At 46.1% G+C, this 17,402-nt stretch overlaps 2 protein-coding genes across 15 annotated transcripts in view; one reads left to right on the forward strand and one right to left on the reverse strand.

The window, feature by feature from the left end:
- C17H12orf43 (chromosome 17 C12orf43 homolog) overlaps window positions 1–17,402 on the forward strand; it is a 28,376-nt gene that overhangs the window by 5,843 nt on the left and 5,131 nt on the right. For 8 of the 14 annotated variants that reach the window (XR_011741712.1, XR_011741716.1, XR_011741706.1 and 5 more), the window contains exon 7: window positions 1,673–1,791. The exons of 3 other annotated variants lie outside the window; for them this stretch is intronic. The gene's annotated coding sequence lies outside the window, so the exon portion shown is untranslated. Of the gene's footprint in view, window positions 1–1,672; window positions 1,792–5,139; window positions 6,037–10,548; window positions 10,568–17,402 lie in introns of those variants that run through there. 3 more of the 14 variants (XR_011741710.1, XR_011741709.1, XM_071816087.1) reach the window with 3 other exon arrangements.
- HNF1A (HNF1 homeobox A) lies at window positions 418–16,299 on the reverse strand. The gene is made up of 10 exons (XM_065851661.2): window positions 15,673–16,299; window positions 8,604–8,803; window positions 7,499–7,685; window positions 6,973–7,211; window positions 6,030–6,187; window positions 4,074–4,275; window positions 2,710–2,901; window positions 2,318–2,439; window positions 1,887–2,028; window positions 418–1,289 (listed from the first exon to the last, which is right to left on the reverse strand). Exons 1-10 carry the CDS (start codon window positions 15,996–15,998, stop codon window positions 1,162–1,164), a joined length of 1,896 nt encoding a protein of 631 aa, XP_065707733.1. The 5' UTR covers window positions 15,999–16,299; the 3' UTR covers window positions 418–1,161.

Below are 17,402 nucleotides of genomic sequence, written 5' to 3' on the forward strand. Positions count from 1 at the left end.
CTAGAGAAAGATCATATCAATACAAACTGCAATGGACATCTGCAATTTTGAAATTTCCGGATGTGATAACTGAAGAATTTGCAGTTGGGCTTTTTCTTTTTAAATTCTCCCTTGTATCTCAACCTTTTAAGAGCCTTGAGAACTTTCTAGTCTCAAGGATTTTCATCCATTTCACAGTTGAAATAATAGCGCTCTTTTGGTCACAATGATGAAAACCATGCTAATTAGGGATTTTTTCGTTTTTATTGAGAAAAACAGCAGGAACTGCTGCTCTCTATGGAGCATGGGGACATCCCAGGTGTCAGGGACATCTCAGATGTTGTGCAGTGTCAGGGACATGTGGAGGATGCCATCGCCTGGCTCACACAGCAAGATACATGAGAACCCACATGGTTAATGCAGAGAACTGGAGTCTCCTTGCTGCTGTTAGACTTTTATTTCTGCATTTAAAACAAAGCAGAGCTATATCAAAAATAACCAAGCCATTTCCACTAGTATAGCATGATTTTAGAGCAGGTCATTTTTAACAGAGGATGTTTGGTATTTTTGTAGTTAATTAAAGGATTTGTAGCTTGTAGTAAGTGATCCCATACTGATGGGTTTGTGCCAGGCCATTCCTGAATCTGTTCCTTGGTGATTTTCATTGCAGTCAAGAACCAGGTTCTCTCACTCTTGCCTCCAAGATACTATCATTTCTCAGAGTTCCCACTGGTGCTTCTCTACAGCAAAAGAGGTGTATTAAAGATGGTGTTTCTTCTTCAGCAGCTCAGCTTTGCTCCTTCCTGTGAGGCCTAACCTGGTGTTGGCAGGTTTGTACAGGCCCAGCTTGCTGAAGGCTGAACAGAATGAATGTCCCACCCATGCCCCGACTTTTTTGCTGTATTGCGTTCAGATCCGTCTTGATGGGATTCCCAAGGACATCTGGTCATTCTAGCCTGGCTCATTGGGTCTGGGTTTGCTTGTTTTATTGGGGGGCAGTGGATTTTAGCAGTGCCAGCATCATCTTTCCGTGGCTCCTGGCTTGAGTCTGAGATACCTTCTCTCCCGGAGGCAGCTGGGCGAGGGTTTGTATGGGGCTAGAGGGTGGCTGAGCAGCAGACACAGCTGGATTCACACCTGGCGGGTTGGTTGTGGCAGTCACCCTTGGGCTAGTTGTTGGGATTACTGGGTGGAGGATGCCATCTGCGTGGAGATGAAGGTCTCCATGGTGTTGTGAGTGGATGGCAGCAGCTGGGTGTGGCTGTTGGTGGAGTCAGAGCTTTGGTACAGCACCAGGCTGCTGGAGGACACTGTCAAAGGCACAGGCAGAAGTTAAGTACAGATTCTCACCACAGTCCCCTTATTGTGTGTGCACACACTTGTATTTCCAGCGTGACTAAAACATCCTGGCAAAAGGGCATAACTTGCGTTTCTTTCTATTTTTGTGCCATTATATACCTAGCTCAAATACAAAGCTAGGTGTAAGGCATCAATGGCATCAGGGAGTTCAGCTCTGAGGATTCTAGTTGGTTGTTAATAACCTAGTCCTTAGAAGTGGCAAGATCCAACTGGAGTCTCTTCATCAGGGAGTCGTGGGCTTTTCAGTCCTGAAAACTGCCTGTGGGATTGTGTATGTATGAACACTGTTTTCTGTCAACTGTTGTCAATTTTTTAAGGTTATTTTCCTCTCTAGATGCTGAAGAAGGGTCCCGTTTCCACAGTCTGGCCTTACACACACTGTACTCTGAATCTTTTATTTGTACCAGCTTCTCAACCCCTCCCAAGACACCAGTAGAGCCCTCTTGGAGAATGGTGAGCCCCAGTTACCATTTTCTGTCTGGGATTTACAGTACTGGCAAGAGAAACTGCAATATGTGGTTTAAGATAATAGTGTGTGCTGCTCTTACCAGCAGGGCTTGGGGTGAGGCGAGGGCCTGGCTGGAGGTGCTGGATGGTTGTGTCTTGGTTCTGTAAGTGTATCGTTGGTGCCTGTGACACTGGCGTATGCATCCCAGACTCTGTGTGAGTCTCTGAGTCAGACGTGAATGCCTAGAGAAAAGAAAGGTAACAGTACCTGGTTTATACATCCCCTTTAACAGGTGTGAGAGTGAGCAGGTGCTGTTTCCAAGGAGATTAAATCCTCCTTGATGATGCAGTGAAGAGGTTACTCTAATGCCTCCAGTATTGCAGCTGGTACCAGCAAGGTGAGGAGATAAAAAAGATCATCCTGCTGGGATGGCATAAACCACACACCCGAAAACTCTGTCAAGCAAGGAGCTGCCTGCAGAGTGGTGGAGTTCGAAGGTGGGGCGCAAAGGCACGTGCTAAAGGCTGTTACCTGTTTAGTTGGTGTCAGGTTAGTCAGGGCGCTGAGATTGGCTGTGTCTGTTATCACCATAGTTTGTGGCAAGAGGCCTGTATGTGTATATTGGGCCACTTCAGACTTGGGGCCATAGAGAGCTGCACAGGAAAGAAAACAAGATCAGGTGGATGCTGGAGCTTTGCCTGAGACTAGTTTGGCTGAGTTCTCCTCATGAATGTGGACCTGCTGTCTGTCTCTGAAACAGTGGAAGTGGGGGGAGATGAATGCAAGAGAAAAATAATGTAATAATTAAAGCAACAATAATGAAGAGGGAAATAGAGTGCTGCAACCCCAAGGACCCAGCAAATGCTCCAGAACAGAGCCTTTATATTTTCGGTTTGCTTGAGCAAGTAAGTTCACGTTCTTACCGTGAGGATTCTGTATTTGAGCCATGGTAGCCATGAAGGGGCTCTGGTTGATGTGGCTCTGGACCTGCTGCATGAGGGGCTGCTGGTAAGATGGGTGCAGTTGCTGGGAGAACTGGACGGGCTGCAGGGTGGTGAGGCTGCTCCCCATGCTGTTTATTACAGGGACGCTCTGGGGCTGGGTTGAGGCCAGGCCTGAAAAACAAGGACTGATGGCAGTAGTGTCACACACTATGGGAGTAGCGCGGCTGCTCTGCAGCAGAGGCGTCCAAAGTAGTCATCGTGCTGCGTTCGTTATCTGTGATTATGAATAGATTTCGTACCAGTACAGGTCACTTTCCAGTTTAGTGATGATCTGATACAGGGTTCTACTGAGGAGGCCTTGCTCAGAAGTAAACTCGGAGCATCATCGCATATTTATTTTAATTTATTTTATTTATTTTTATTTTTTACATATATATATTTTTAATGAAGTTGTTGACAACAACCAGAACTACACTGGAGCTTTCCAGCCACATGGAATGGAGTTTAAGCTCATTTTACTTGGGCTGTCAAATTATGGAATTTGGACCAATAAGAAAGAAGTAGGTGGTTTCACACATTACTGCCTGTTTGCCACGACTGTCCAGACCCTGTTCTGTAAATCAGCAAGTCTTTCTAGCACTGAGAGATAGGTTTTCTTTTTTTGTTTGCACAAAATTAGAATCCATAGCATAATCTTGAGTGTAAATGGGGAAATGGAAATTAGTTCACAGCTGTGACCATGGAACAAAATAAGGCCTCTTCCTGGAAAGCAAGCATAAGAAGAGAGTATACATTTTATTTTCCTTTATCTAATGAGATGCACTTTGGCAGTAGATTAATCTTGGAATGAAAAGAAATCCCGTACAATTCCAGAAAAGCTGTCAAAGTGAAAAATATGAAAACCCAGTAATTACTGCTGTGGGTTCCAAAGGCATATGTTGCTCCTTGCAGGAAGTACAACAGCATGTTTTGTCTTTCAAGCACTGTGAACATGCTTCAGTTTTCATAGTTTTGAAGAAGTATTACATTTATGTTTGGGAAGATACAGAGCAGTAAAACAAAACGTTGGCATAGGAGTAGATGGCAAAAGTACATTGCTCTTAGGATGTGAGTTTGTGTATAACTTAATTTTAACAGGAATAAGGAGCATCTGTCCTTTAATTCCATTGGTACTTGTAAGTAGCACTGCTGAAGATCCTTACTGTTTGTGACCATTTCCCCAAGTTTGTATCGTTGCCAACTTAGTACTTTTGTCTATTAAAACAAGGCAGGTAATTCTAACAACTACAAGTAGCTCTTTATCCGAACTGCACTAGGCAGAATCATTCCAGAGCACTACTCACCGATCACCAGGGTGGAGGCACCGGTGTTGGTGAACGCTGGCGCTAGGGAGGAGGTCTCGCCCGCTCCAATGGCCATGACCCCTGGCAGGGATGCCATGATGAGGTTCTGAGTTTGCTGGCTCAGCGTGTGTGGGTTTTGCTCGAGGCTGTGCAGGGCGGTCAGGGTGCTGACAGGAGGGAGAGTTCCTCCGGGAGCCGAGACCTGTGGGACAGGGGGACCATGGCAGTGCTCTCTGCAGAAGGTTGAGTGTGGTGAATCCCAGAGCTGTGATAAATGTCCTTCTCCCTCTTCCTGCCTGCTCTGGACACTTGCTAACTAGAAAGACTTTGCATTTGCTTGTTGGCAGTTTCCCTGTGCTCCTCAGTTAACTAGCAAAGGTCAAAACTGTTGAAATACCAAGGATAAATCCTTGCTGGTTTAGTTCTTTCACATGTAAGAAACCATAAGGGTTTTTACAAACAAGAATGAGATTAGTCCCACTGCATTCTCTATAGGGAAAGTTTACCTTCTGTTTTACAGCTAAGGGTAGAAGACAATACTTGGAGAAATTAAGAGGCTCGGGTAATTTTACATAGTAATTACAGGTGCAGAGTTGAGCACAGAATCAGTGTTCCTCTTGTTCAGCTTTTCCTCTGAGAAATGCCTGTAATTTTCCCTTCTCCCAGCAATATCTTTTAGTGGCAGTGCGTTTTCAGACGGAGATTTTAAAGGCGTTGCTAAAAAGTTTCCTTAGACCTTTTTTTTTGTATAAGCTGTGTTACCTGGCAGTTCCCAGCTTTTAAGAGGAAACGTACCTGTTACATAGAACAGGACTGTTCTGTGCTGAAGTGTCTTGCTGGTACAGTCTGTCCTTTAGTCACTGAGAAATTTTATAACTCAAGTGGTTTCTCAGCCTTTGATACGAACCACATAACCTGTGTCTGTGCTCTAATGGGGTTTTGAGTTTGCAAGGCCCTTTGGAGACCTGTAGTTGAAGTACCATGGAATAGCAAAGTAGCCTTCAAATAATTTGACAGGTAGCAAAAGTTCAATTATTTATGTTATACTTTTTTTTTCTCCCCTCAGACAAAAAGCTGTGATGAATCTTTAGTAGGAGTAAGCACCAACAGGTGGGACAAATCACCTTGATACCAGTTTTAGAAGACAGCTGTAGAATATTTTCAGCACCTGCTGAAATACACTTTTTTTTCTTCAGGATGACACCAGAAAGCCAGCAAAGTGAGTGACTGACGAGATTTAAACCATGTTCATTTTAGTGACTTTAACTTTGCCTCAGGCCAGTGTGCACTAATGCAAACTCCTGCCAGCTGTTTCCCTATAAGCAAGGGAACATGTGCAAACTGAAAGTGATCAGTCGTGTAGTTCTAGTGCATCATTGCTAATTTTGTGAGAAAAGGTGTAGCCAAGTCTCAAAAGGAAATTTGCTTTGAGAAGGCAGATTCCTACAAGGTATATCCAGTACGTCTCAATGGTATGTGTTGCATACAGGCTGTTGAGCTTAATTCTTACAGATGTAAGTACAGGCCTCTGTTCTGTTAATCCCGTTGGTGTCTCATCAACTATCTTGAGATGTGTGGGGCTCAAATGAGAGTTGGAGATGACAAGAATCTCACTGGGGAAAGGAGGAGAGGACAGGGTTTCCTGGGAGCAAGGCAATCGTGTCATACCTTGAGCTCTGTTTTTTTAGAACAGACTGTTTTGACTGATGATAAAGAAATGGCTATACTTCTTGCTTTCATGCTTTAATACCTGCCCTCACCAGCAGTCTAGAGGGCACATGTATCTCAGGACTGCTTGTGTTGCACAGTCAGTGCAAAGTGGCTCTGCAATATCTCCATAAGAAGGTGGTTTTAAGAGTATTCTAGGGAAAACTGCTTCTGAAGTGTCCATATTGTGACCACAGGCAGAGGACCTGACATCCTCCAGTTACCCAAACTTAAATAAACATCACTTACCAGCTTAGTGTCTGTGCTCAGGAGGTTCTGACTGGGCTCCAGTCCAGGGGGAGAAACCTGGTGCAGGATGGTCTGGGTGGTCACCATAGAGCTGTTCCCGTGGTGGTTGCTGCTGGAGGACTCTGCCTCGCTGGCTGGCTGCTGGTTGTACCTCACTCCTGCAGCACAACAGGAGGGAAACTGCTTGTCAAAAGTGACAAACTGAGAAACTTTGACAAGTGCTAAATTCAGTTTCCTTTGTGGGCCCTTTTAGATGCTTGAGGCAGAGACTAGGTGGGTAGTAGGGGAACCAGGAGAACAGGCATTCTCGCCGCCCTGCCCCTCCTGTAACTCTGTGCAGCTGCTTCCTCAAATACTCACTTGAAGGTGTGGCTGTGTGTGCTGCTGAGAACAAGCAGGATTCACTAGAAACCACCCCTCTGGATGTGGGTGTAGAGAGGAGAGAGTCTCAGCAAGGTCATCCCTTCCCACAGTGAGAGCAGTTACCAGCTCTGGCTTATGAAGCTGAGAAAGCTCTGCTCTTTTTGCATGGAAAACGACCTTTCCAGATGCCTGGAAACTCGGTCAGAGCGTGATGGTACCGGTATGTGTTGGAAAGAGGAGGCATACGTGTAAGTGGAAGGACACAGAAGTGACTTGTGATGGTACCGATGGATGGCTCCCTGGAAGGGGATTCTGCCTGCCAGCCCTGAGGGCGTGTGGGTGTCAAAGAGTGAGCGAGGAATTTCGTTACTGAACTACATGTCACCCTTGCTTTTCTAGCCACTCTCCTCCCTCAGAGACATGGTCTGTTTGTCACTGGTGCTCTTCCCTTGTATCAAGTCTGGTTTTTCTGTGTGTAGCTTCACCTTCTAAAAGGGTGGACTTGGGAGGTACTGTTAGTGACCGAGTTTGGGTAGGTTCACTTATGCCTCTTTCAGATCTCCCCCTGGTTGTTTCTTACCGTGAACTTTGCTGGGTGAGAGAGCAGATGTTGGCTGGAGGGAGGAAGAGTTGTGAGGAGTTAGCGGGGGAGCAGAGCTGGGCTGTGGTCCGCTGAAGGTGTCCATGGCCAGCTTGTGCCGGAAAGCCTCCTCCTTCCTGCGATTGGCAAACCAGTTGTAAACTCTGACTTCTGTCACCAGGTTTGAGCCCAAGCCCTGGGCCTGAGATGGGGAAACACCTCTCTGAATACACTCCGCTCTGTTGGGGGAAAGCACAAGAAGAGCCTCACTGAGCTGGACTTAGAGAGACAGAGTGAGTGCACAGCCCCAAAGCAGTTGGGGTCTGGCACACTGTGCAGGTACAGCAGGACATGGGCTGTTACTGACCCTTTGTGAACAGCAAATGCTGTGCTGGCATTTCATTCCAATGTGGCTGGTATCAGTGGTGACACCCACTGCTGTGCCGTTAGTCAGCCTTGCACAGGCTCTAGCAAGCGCCAAGCACACAGACCTCGCTCTGCCCCTCTTCCTCAGAGCCATCCTTACCTGTTGCACTCTTCCACCAGTGCCTCTCTCTCTTCTTTGCTGGGGTTTTTCTGTCTCTCGTAGGCTTGGAACAGGATCTGTTGGGAGGCAGGACCCCACTTAAAGCGGTTTCTTCTTCCCTTCTTGGTGGGCAGGTCATCTCCCATGGGCTCCTCTGTCAGAATACCCTGGCCAGCGTGTGTGAATTCTGCAGGCACAAAGGAGAAAGGGAATTTGCTTTCTGGAAGCATTACCAACAGATTTGTCTTTTGGTGCTTAGCAGGCCCAATGCAGCTCACCCTTACAGAATATCTTGTACAAGGCAGGGGTTGAATCTAGATGAGGTGGAAATGAAGTTCTGTAATTTGCTGAAAAGGATAAGATGTTCCTAGCAGGACGGTGTTTACTTGTCCTGCCTCTTACGTTGCATTTCTGCTCCCACCTTGGAGTAATGAAAGCAGAAGCAGCTGAATTTAGAGCAAGCATGCCCACAGTCCTGCTCCCCAGAACCATCCCAAGGCCAAATGTCTCATTTTCCTTGCAACCCACCAATACAAAATTAAATAAGATGGATTCCAGGCAGGCCCATGAATGCTGAAGTGCATGCTGCAGGGATGTGTTCCCAGTGGGTGCCTGTAATGAAAGGGCTTGGAGGGCGTGAGGTGGTGGCTCCCAGGGGTTTTTCACGAGGTGATGGCCCATAGTCGTTTTTCACAGGGAGTACAGCAGCCTACTGCTTTTTTGCAACTAGAGAAGCTTTTGCTTTAGCTGAAATTGCAAAAGCCCAGTTCTTGGGTAGAAATTCTGTGTCTTATCTGTTCACTGTTCACTACACTGCTTTAGTCTGAGGATGAGTGTAGAACTGTAATTGCAAATGCAAAGCGTTAGTTGGCTTCTCTTTAGCCAAATGGGGTTAGGGTGACTGCAGGCTGCTTTGTGAGGGAGTGTTTTTTTCATGTACAGTTTGGTTCACCTCACCACTGAATACTGACCTAGACTTCTCTAAGCTTCCTGCTAAAAGTGGCTTTTCCTTCCATTTTTCCTTGATAAAATAGGGAGTAAGGATTAGCAAGGGAGAGCACAGACCTTTATGAAACTGAGATAGAACAGTTGTTGCCATACTTACGCTGGGCCACCTCTCGCTGCTTGCGGACATACCAGGTGTAGAGGGCTGCCCTTTTTTGGGTCTTCATGGGAGTGCCCTTGTTGAGGTGTTGCGAGAGGTGCGATTGATTCAGACCAGTAGTGTCCACCACCTCACGCTGGGGGATGTTGTGCTGCTGGAGGTAGGATTTCACCATCTTTGCTACTCGCCAGGGATCCTCTCTGGAAGGAGCAGAAAACACTTATCAGAAGAGAGAGAGAGAGAGAGAGATCTAACACCTGTGCTCAGCAGCCCTGGATTCCAAGGAAGTGCAGCAGAACCTCTTGAGGTTCCTTGCCTGGCAGCTGTCACACTGGTGAGGCAGAGAAAGCTGTTCCTCAGGCTGGTTCCTTGCTCATTTTGACCCTGCATTCAGGGTAAAAACTGCATGGTATTACAGATGAAGTACAAAAGGTGTAGCACTAGCTTCCTTTAAACTATTCTCTGTAGATACTTTGATCTCCTCTTAGAAGGGGACTCTGGTTATCAAGAGAATTTCCCAGTACATGGCCATAGACTTTGCTGTTAGTGCTTATTTGGATACGAGGTCTTGGCCTGTTTTGCCTAGGCAGTTGTCATCTGTAAGTGACAAACTGCTGACCAGTGACATGAGCAAGGAATGGACCTTTCTGCTGAAAAGTAATGTGAATGTCAAGCATTTTTGCTGCTAGTGAGAAATGGTATGAGGAGGGAAGTGATGATGCATTTTGTATTCAGGTGGATGCTTTATGACTACAGATCTCTTTTTCAGAGTTGACATTTCTCTTCCCTTTCCCTACATAGCTTTTCTTCTCTATCTCCTTTTCTTTAAGCCATAGCTGCTTGGAGATGTGCTTAATTTTCTAAGACAGATTTGTTATGACGTTATGCTGAACCTAGCTCATGCCCAGGTTGGGTTGCCTTGCAGTGATTCAAGAAATGAAAACAGCCTTTAATCATGCTGTCACATGACAGCCCTGTATGCATAGGTACACACCGAGCCATCCAGGATTATGTTCTTGCACATCTGCTACGTGTTATTCAAACACACCGATTGACATCTAGATCCGCTCAAGCTTCTAAATGCAATAAAGAACATCGGGCAAACCACTAATTACTCCTATAGCTGCCATCCTTTGGGGTAGCAGCTGAGGGAACAGACCTGTTTGAGACCTACTCACAAAACTTGAGAATCTGGTTCAGGATTTTATAATAAATGTGACTAGCTGATTTTTAGGATCTCTGATTAGAATATCTTCAAAGGTTCCTAGAGAAAACATAACTCTGACTTCTTTGTGTGTATTGATTTCACCAGAGCTGAAAATCACATTAGAAATAGAAAGCTGTGAAACCAGGCAGTCTAGATCTAAACAGGGCAGGAGCCTCTCTACAAAAAAACCTTTGGTTTGGTTTTAACAAAGAGCATCCTTCTGTGTTCTTTGTGTGAAATGTCTGGTGGAAATGGTTTGCATGCTGTGGAAATACACTGGAGTCACATCCAACACCAGCATCAAAGGAGCATCGGTACCTGGGGCTGTGGAAAAACTGTCACAGGAGCCCACAGGTCTGAGCAACAGGCAACCACCATCCTGTTCGTTGCTTTGTTGACTCAGGAGGTTGCCAGAGGCTGCAAAGTGATAAGCAGGACAAAGTCCACACCTGTTCTCTCAGTACAAACACCCTTATCTCTGTTCCCCTGCAGCCCCTCTCCCAGTGGCTGGGCAGTCCAAGGAGCAAGCTCCGCTGCAGTTAAAGTGTGACAGAAGCGCTGTCAGTTACAGCTTCTGAAGAACCTGCTTTCTGAAAACAGGAGCTTTTGTGATGGGATGCTTGCTATAGAGGCTTCTGTTTTCTAGCTTCTTCCCTTAACCATCTTTGTCTTTCACAAGTCTCAAACTGGGCTGAACTTACAACAGCTTTTCTTTCCTCACTGTTTTGGTTTTTTTAGTTCTGCTGTCCAAACCAAGGCCCAGTCTCCTGCCTTTGTATTTATGGCAGTCTGGCCAGCACCTGCGCCCTGAATTCCTTCTACCAATTCCTGTGCAAAGGAGAAAAGGCTCTGACTTGGAACCTCTGGTCTCTTAGATTTGTGTTCTGGCTCAGAGGGGAAGAGGAAGGACTGTGTTACCACTGGTGGAAGCCTCTGCTACGTGTTGATTTCCTTCCTGCTCCGCATCATGTCTCCACTGTTGAGATCCTCCCTTCTTTGTGGTAGGAATAAAACAGGAATATCTGTGAATCTCTTCTCGTAGTGGTTAAAGCCCTGTGGTTTTTATGTCTTTGAGACAAAGCAGGGAACTGTGTGAAACAAAACAGTGCAGGGGAATCCCAGTACAGTCTGATTTCATAGAGCAGTCATATAAAATCCTTGTTACTCTGCACATTGTCAAAGCACAGGCTGCAATATCAATGCAGCAATTCCTTTAGGCCCAAGGCTGTATCACAGACCAGTGATGGCAGCTGGTCAGATGAACCATTGCCCAAACACACAGTCCCACCTCAGAGCCTTCACCGTTGACTAAGACATGGTAAGTTGAAACCTTTGCTCTTTCACTGGCAGTGAGACTCTCCTGGACTGTCATTCAGCAGGATTTTACCCTAAAGTTAGATCTCGTGTTTGTAGTTGCATTTCTGCAGTTCTGACTCACTGAAGCAACTGAGATTTTAGTGCATCTGCCTTGCTCAAGCTCCCTTTTCCATCTCCAAGCCTGTTCTGTGGTTTCTGGCTTCCCTTTCTCCCCAGGTACAAGCTGTTTCCCCATTCCTTTCTTGGTCTCCAAGGTCTAATCTCTATCTCTAAATTCTTCTCACACAGTTTTTACTTCCTTGTTCCTAACTCTTGCTCTCCTGCTGTCAGCTGCTCTTTGCCATCTGAGCACAGCCCCTCTCCCTGGCTTGTCCCAACCACAGGGGCCTGCGTCCTCTCTCCATGCCGGCTCCCCATTTTCTTACTTCTGAGGTCCCTTTTTAAGGGCGTTTTCACCTCCCTTTTGTTACCTGAACAATAAGTAACCCAGGTAGTTAGTTATAAACTCAAAGGGAACAAGAGGCTGGTTGATAATTTATAGCAACATCTCAAATTTAAATAGAAAGTAAATATCAAGTTGTTAGCATTAAAGAAAACCCATTTCAGAGAGCTGGAGATGTAACATTCGAGGGACCTTCTCTCTCCTTCACTCTTCCTCACTCTTCCTCACTTTTCTTTCTTTTTACTTTGTTCCTTTCTTTCCCTTCCTCTTCCTCATTCTCTCTGTCTCTCCTTCTTTCCTGCTCTCAGATTCTCAGGCAGAAGCCTTCATTTCCCCGAGGTGGCTTCTGAACTGCTGCTTTGGACCAGACCTCGCTTAAACCAAGGTTCAAAGCTGTGAAGTGCTCAGGACCATCCTCTGGCCCTTTCCTCTGGAGCCTGCTCGACAACCCTCCCTGGTGTCAGTGCCTGGAGCCAGGCTGGGCAGAGCGAGGGAAGGTAAGACCATCCCCGCAGGGTCCCTTTCTGTTGAACTTGGCCTGGTTTCCCTCATCTTGGTTTATATGTGGAAATGAAAGGGGTGTGGCAGCTTCATCTCCAGATTCCCCAGCTAGAACCCTTCTGAGACACCGTTTACACAGGGAAAAGACTGAACCTTTATCATTATGTCTTTGCTTTCTTCTTTTCCTTGTGGAAAACATGCTTTTATCCCTACCTCCAGGGGGAATCTGCTTATCTCAATTTCTCTTTCCTAATGGAATTTCACCCCTTGCCCTACAGGTGAGTTGTTGCTTTGCCTCTCTCCATTTGCTGTACCTGCAGCAGCGTGATCTGTCCCTTCCCCCAGGGGAGCCTCTCTCTTGCTTTCTGTTCTGGGGAATATCTGGGAATTATTCCATGCAGCTCTGTCTCTCTAGCGCGTTATTTATTCGTATCGTAGATGCAATTCATTTGCTATGTGGAGTGATCTGGGGAGAATGTTGTTATTCAAACTGTAAACCTAGGGAAGATCAGTGAGACAGATTGAGGGACAAAATTAAACCATGTTCATTCCTCACTAGAAAAACCTTTGAACTGTCTTTATCAGGTATTCTTTTTTTCTATAGGGACAAAATCTAACCAATGCCCACAGGTACACCCAGTTGTGTGGGTGTATCTCATCTACATCCTGTTTCACTCGGCTTTGGCTAGTGCTTTCCAAACTGTGGTTTCACCTTTAGTGGTCCTGCAAGGACATACTTGGTCTCCTGGTGCTGTCATTTGTTTCCCGTCCAGCTGCTGGAAAGCTCAGCAACAGATGCTTTCCTGATTGTACTTTATAAGCAATGGCTGCAGTTACCACAAAGACTTTTCTTGTATCACTAATAGCTGCCTTTAATTCAACCTCTCTGTTAAAATGTGGTCTACAGTCTTAGACCGGGAGCTGTTAATAATGCCCAAAGAGGCTTCTGCCTAAAGGCAGAAGTGCCTCCATCTGGTTTCTGGATTTGAAAACCTTGTGTAGGTGCTGAAATAGCTTTGCAAGCATTGAAATTTTACTGGCAATACCCAGGCATGGAGATTCTTGCTTGCTTTCCTTTTATCTGTTGCTGGGACTAATTTCTATTGTAGACTATTCTACCCTGTCTTACAATACTTATAATTACTGTTTTAAGGACTTTAGATGTTTGTTCTTAAAAACAAAAAGAGTTTGTTAGTAGGTAAGAACTACTTAGATATTATCAAACCTTGATACTGGTTCAGATGCTTCAATAGATCCTCAGACACACAGTTGCTTTTTAAAAATCTTTGACCAGAAATATGAAACATGTCAATAGAAACTTTCTACTATTTTTGTTTTACCTTGACCAATTTTGATCTCTTTTATTCCTCCGTAAGTATACTTGTTATTTCTTGCTGAAACTGAGGCTTCAGGCTGCCCTGTGCCATCCTACACAGCAGGACTGAATTGCTCTATCCTGTGTTACGGGGGACGGATGAAAGAAAACTCTGTTTCAGAATAAAGCTTTGCAATGAAGACCCAGTACAAGGCTTAGCAGATCCTGGTTCTTGCCCAGTCCTGTCTGCACTATCTTAGGGTTTTAGGTAGGTTGCAGAATCTCTGCAGCTGAGTTCCCATTTGTAAAACGGGGATGCTGCTCAGTGTCTAGAGAGACGACACTGTCCATGGGAAGGCGTTAGTCTGCAGGAGCGGGAAGGTGGTTGTGCTGAGGCTGGTATGAAGCAAGCAAGGCTGGCAGCAAGTTCCTAGGAAGGCAGGGAGGGGCAGAAACCAGAATTCATGCTGAAGTGGGGGTGGCAGGAAGGAATTTCCTCCATCCGTGTGTCTGTCTGAGATCACAGCGGATGGCACCTCAGTCCTGCTTCGCCCATTCATCACAGAAAATGGGACAGAGCCAGGTGCTCTTCTTCAGCTTCCATGGCTGCCTTTCTGGAAAGACTCCTGATAAACCATCAGAAGTTAATGATCAAAAAGCTTATCAGGGTCTTTTCATCTATAAATTTATAAGACAAAAGAGAAATAATAAAGCCATTGGATAATTAGTAACTAGCCAGGGCCCGCCCGGTGCCACTGGGCTCAGACTACCCCAAGACCTGTACGCAGACTCAGGAAGATGAGAAGGAGACAAGGATGAGGGGAAGGAAAAGCGGAAGGGGAAGAGAGAAATAGCCAAGAAGACAACAAAATGGGAGGAATAGCAGCAGAGACAAAATGAGGAGGGAAGGGAAATAGGTAAAAAGAATGGGAAGGAGGTAAAGGGAACAGAGGGGACTAAAAGATGTGACAGAGCTGGAAGTGGGGAATTGATGGATGACGTGGTCATCAATTCTGAGCCAGAAAGAAGACTGAATTATTGGGAATGTTTTCCCCACTCAGGTAAGAGCTGATCCAGTGGATTTTCCTCTATTGGGTACTGCAGAGTCATCAGCTTTGTTGTGCCAGCGAGCTTTCTTCTCCCAAGTATTTACACTCAGCGCTAACTCTTGTCAGGCTGTTTTTCTAGCTGTGGCCTTTTGTGGTGGGATTTGATGTTTGCTTTTTGTTGTTACATGCTATGATAATTTTCTTTGCACATGAAGGGGAGTGGTCAGAGAGCCTGAGAAATTCTCCAGATGGATATTAGTTTTAGTGAAGATTTTAAGTGCAGGATGTTGCTGCATCTTTTTGTCTTCTGTCAGCTTGTCATTTGAAAATACCCCTAAAGCAGACGGGCAAGAATCTGATTCTGGCGTGATAAATAGGTTGGATGGGCCTGATCCTTCCTTGGACAAACCTCTTAGGCTGCCCACAGGAATTGTACCACAGCAAGAATCCCAAATGGGAATCCTGGTGAATGTTTCTCTGAGTCTGTCATGAGGCTTATTGGTTCACAGAACTTTTCCTGTCTTTGGATCTCAAAAATGCTTTAATGCAAATTTCTGTGACAGTAAAACCTGTAACTGTTGCTGCGTATGTGCTTTGTAGTTGTGGCAGGCAGTGGATGGTAGAATAGGGTGTTCTGCCCAGGTTTTAATCTCTACTCGCATTTGGTGTGTGCTCTTGCTACAAGAAAAATCCCCGCTGAAGTTGGGAGAATTTTGCACACACACGAATGACAAGAACAAGTTCTCTTGGTTTGTCATTTACCAACAATCTATAGCAAAACCCAGTACAATTAACAATATTTCTCTCCTTAAATATAGCAGGGAAACATTCATAACTTCACTTTATCGTACGTTGTCAGGCAAATACAGCATCAGGGTTTTTTTTCCTCCCCTGATGACTGAAATTGTGAATTCTATTAAAAATTTAAATCCGACATTCAGTCAGAGAGATGCAAGTTATACGGGCCTTGGATTGTTCTGATGATATAAGTACTTCAAATGTGTAATCAGGCTCCATGGCTCCCTTCATGCATTTTAAGTGAGATGAAAAGAAAGTCTGAGCATTTATGAAGAATTTGGGGAGCGATTTGGGGCTGTGAGTCCTGACATGGATGAAGTGTGTCTCTGTGCAGCCAGATCAACTGGGAATACCAGGGACAATGAGCAGAAGGGGAGAGAAGAGATTGAGAGGGAAGAGCGCAAGAAAGCAGCAAAGAGGAGCAGCAAATCTGTCCTTACTGTAATAGTCTTTCCACCACAGCCTTCTGGTGAGCAGCCTCCTCAGGGCTCAAGTTTTCCAGCTCCTTCATTATTGGAGGGGTAAATTCCTCCCCGTCATCAGAGGTTTCATCTTCTGATAGCCTGGACTCCCCCATTCCGTTGGGGATGTCGGGACAGGGCTCCCCTTTCTCTGTCTGGAGCGCATTGATAGCGCGCTGACTTTCGCTCTGGAGCACGTAGGGTTCCGCTTCGCTCAGCGCCTTGATCAGGGTCTCCTTGGTCAGTCCCGACTCCAGCAGCGCTCCCAGCAGCTCCACTTGAAGATGACTCAGCTTCGAGACCATGGTCTTCAGGCTGGTGTCCCTTGGGTTGGAATTTCGGGTTATCCTGCTTCCAGCTTCCCTACACCATGTTCCCGAGGTAACGCGCCCGACTGTCAGGAGAGTGGGCACAGCGCAGCCTCCCGCCTTTACGTCCCCCCCTCCTCAAAGACAAAACCAAAAACAAAATACAAAATTGAGCCACTTCAGACCCCCCACAGCTGTCCTGAGCCAGTGCTGATAAAGGGACCCTTGGCTATCTGTTTACATTGGAGCAATGTAAATTCTCCAAGGTTCATATTTATCTGTGTGCTTAGCAAGTTACTGAACTTTGGACTTCAGCACCGCAGCAGCAGTTCACAAAGTGCAGAGGGAGAGAAAGCAGGGGGAGGGAAAAAGGGAGGGAAGCAGAAGAGAGAAGGAGAGTAAAATGAAGGGATAGAAGGTCTGCAGCATGGCAAAGAAATGTACACTATGGAGAGAAAATTACGAAAATGAGGATGAAGAAATACGGGTTATTTCTGGCCCTGTTAGTTTTGGAGAAGGAAGGAGGTGGAGGACACAGAAGGGGAGCGCTCGGCTGCGCGTGGTTCAGGAGACCGTGCTGCTGCTGGTGGGAGATGGCAGAGCCCGCTCAGCTCCAGCAGGGTGAGGTTTGGGCAGTCTCAGCCCCGGCCAAGGGCTTTGGGCTGCGAGAAAAACACAGTGGCAGCTTCAGCAGCTTTTGTGCAGCCCCCCAGCAGAGAAGTGTGACCACTGGGTTTATGTGAACATCGCTGAGACTCACAGGATGTTCTGGAGCTGCAGCTGAGTCCTGTGATAGAGCATTGAGTGTTAAAGGACTTTTTCACTTCTGGCTTTGTCTTGCTGGGTATCTTGATTGGCAAATCCTCAGGTGTCCATTATAATTTGCTATGTTTTTTGCATAACTGATGAGCAGGAGCAGTGTACCCATATAATCTGGGGGATTACAGGGCTTGCCCAACTTGGTTTGTGATTGAAGCACGTGATAAAGCCTATCCCTGGGTGTCAGTTCATGCTGGAAGTGCCTGTCCTATCATCAGCTGCCCTGCTGCTTCTGAGAAGTGCCCTGGGCAGGCTTGTGGTTACCTGTTATCATCTGCTTCCAGCCCTGCTCTGAGGTTCTGCTCCTACCTGTTGGGTGATGCCTAAAACACGCTCGCTAGCTCAGTTGGAGTCACTTAGTGCAGTTCTCAGGGAGTCCTTATTACTAAATTGCCTTTTCTGGTCTGAAGATATACGATTGAATCTGTTTGAGTGGCTAAATTAGGGAATACCTTACTGTGCACATGCGGGCTGGATGCTCGAGCGCCTCATGCAAATGACTCCTTGTGTGATCAACTGGAGAAGGATTTAAAACTATTGCCTCAATGGGAGGTTTCCTAGTGGCAGCTGTTCATGTCTCTT

This window comes from Patagioenas fasciata, chromosome 17 (genome assembly GCF_037038585.1).
Source record: "Patagioenas fasciata isolate bPatFas1 chromosome 17, bPatFas1.hap1, whole genome shotgun sequence".
Taxonomy (NCBI): domain Eukaryota; kingdom Metazoa; phylum Chordata; class Aves; order Columbiformes; family Columbidae; genus Patagioenas; species Patagioenas fasciata.

Bases quoted from the DNA above. Each gene is read 5' to 3' on its own strand.
- HNF1A (XM_065851661.2), bottom strand. From the start codon at position 15,998: ATGGTCTCGAAGCTGAGTCATCTTCAAGTGGAGCTGCTGGGAGCGCTG. The intron at 4,276-6,029 runs GTAAGTGATGTT...CCTGTCCCACAG, and splicing joins TGAGCACAGACACTAAGCTG to GTCTCGGCTCCCGGAGGAAC. The intron at 2,440-2,709 runs GTAAGAACGTGA...TTTCCTGTGCAG, and splicing joins TCAAATACAGAATCCTCACG to CTCTCTATGGCCCCAAGTCT.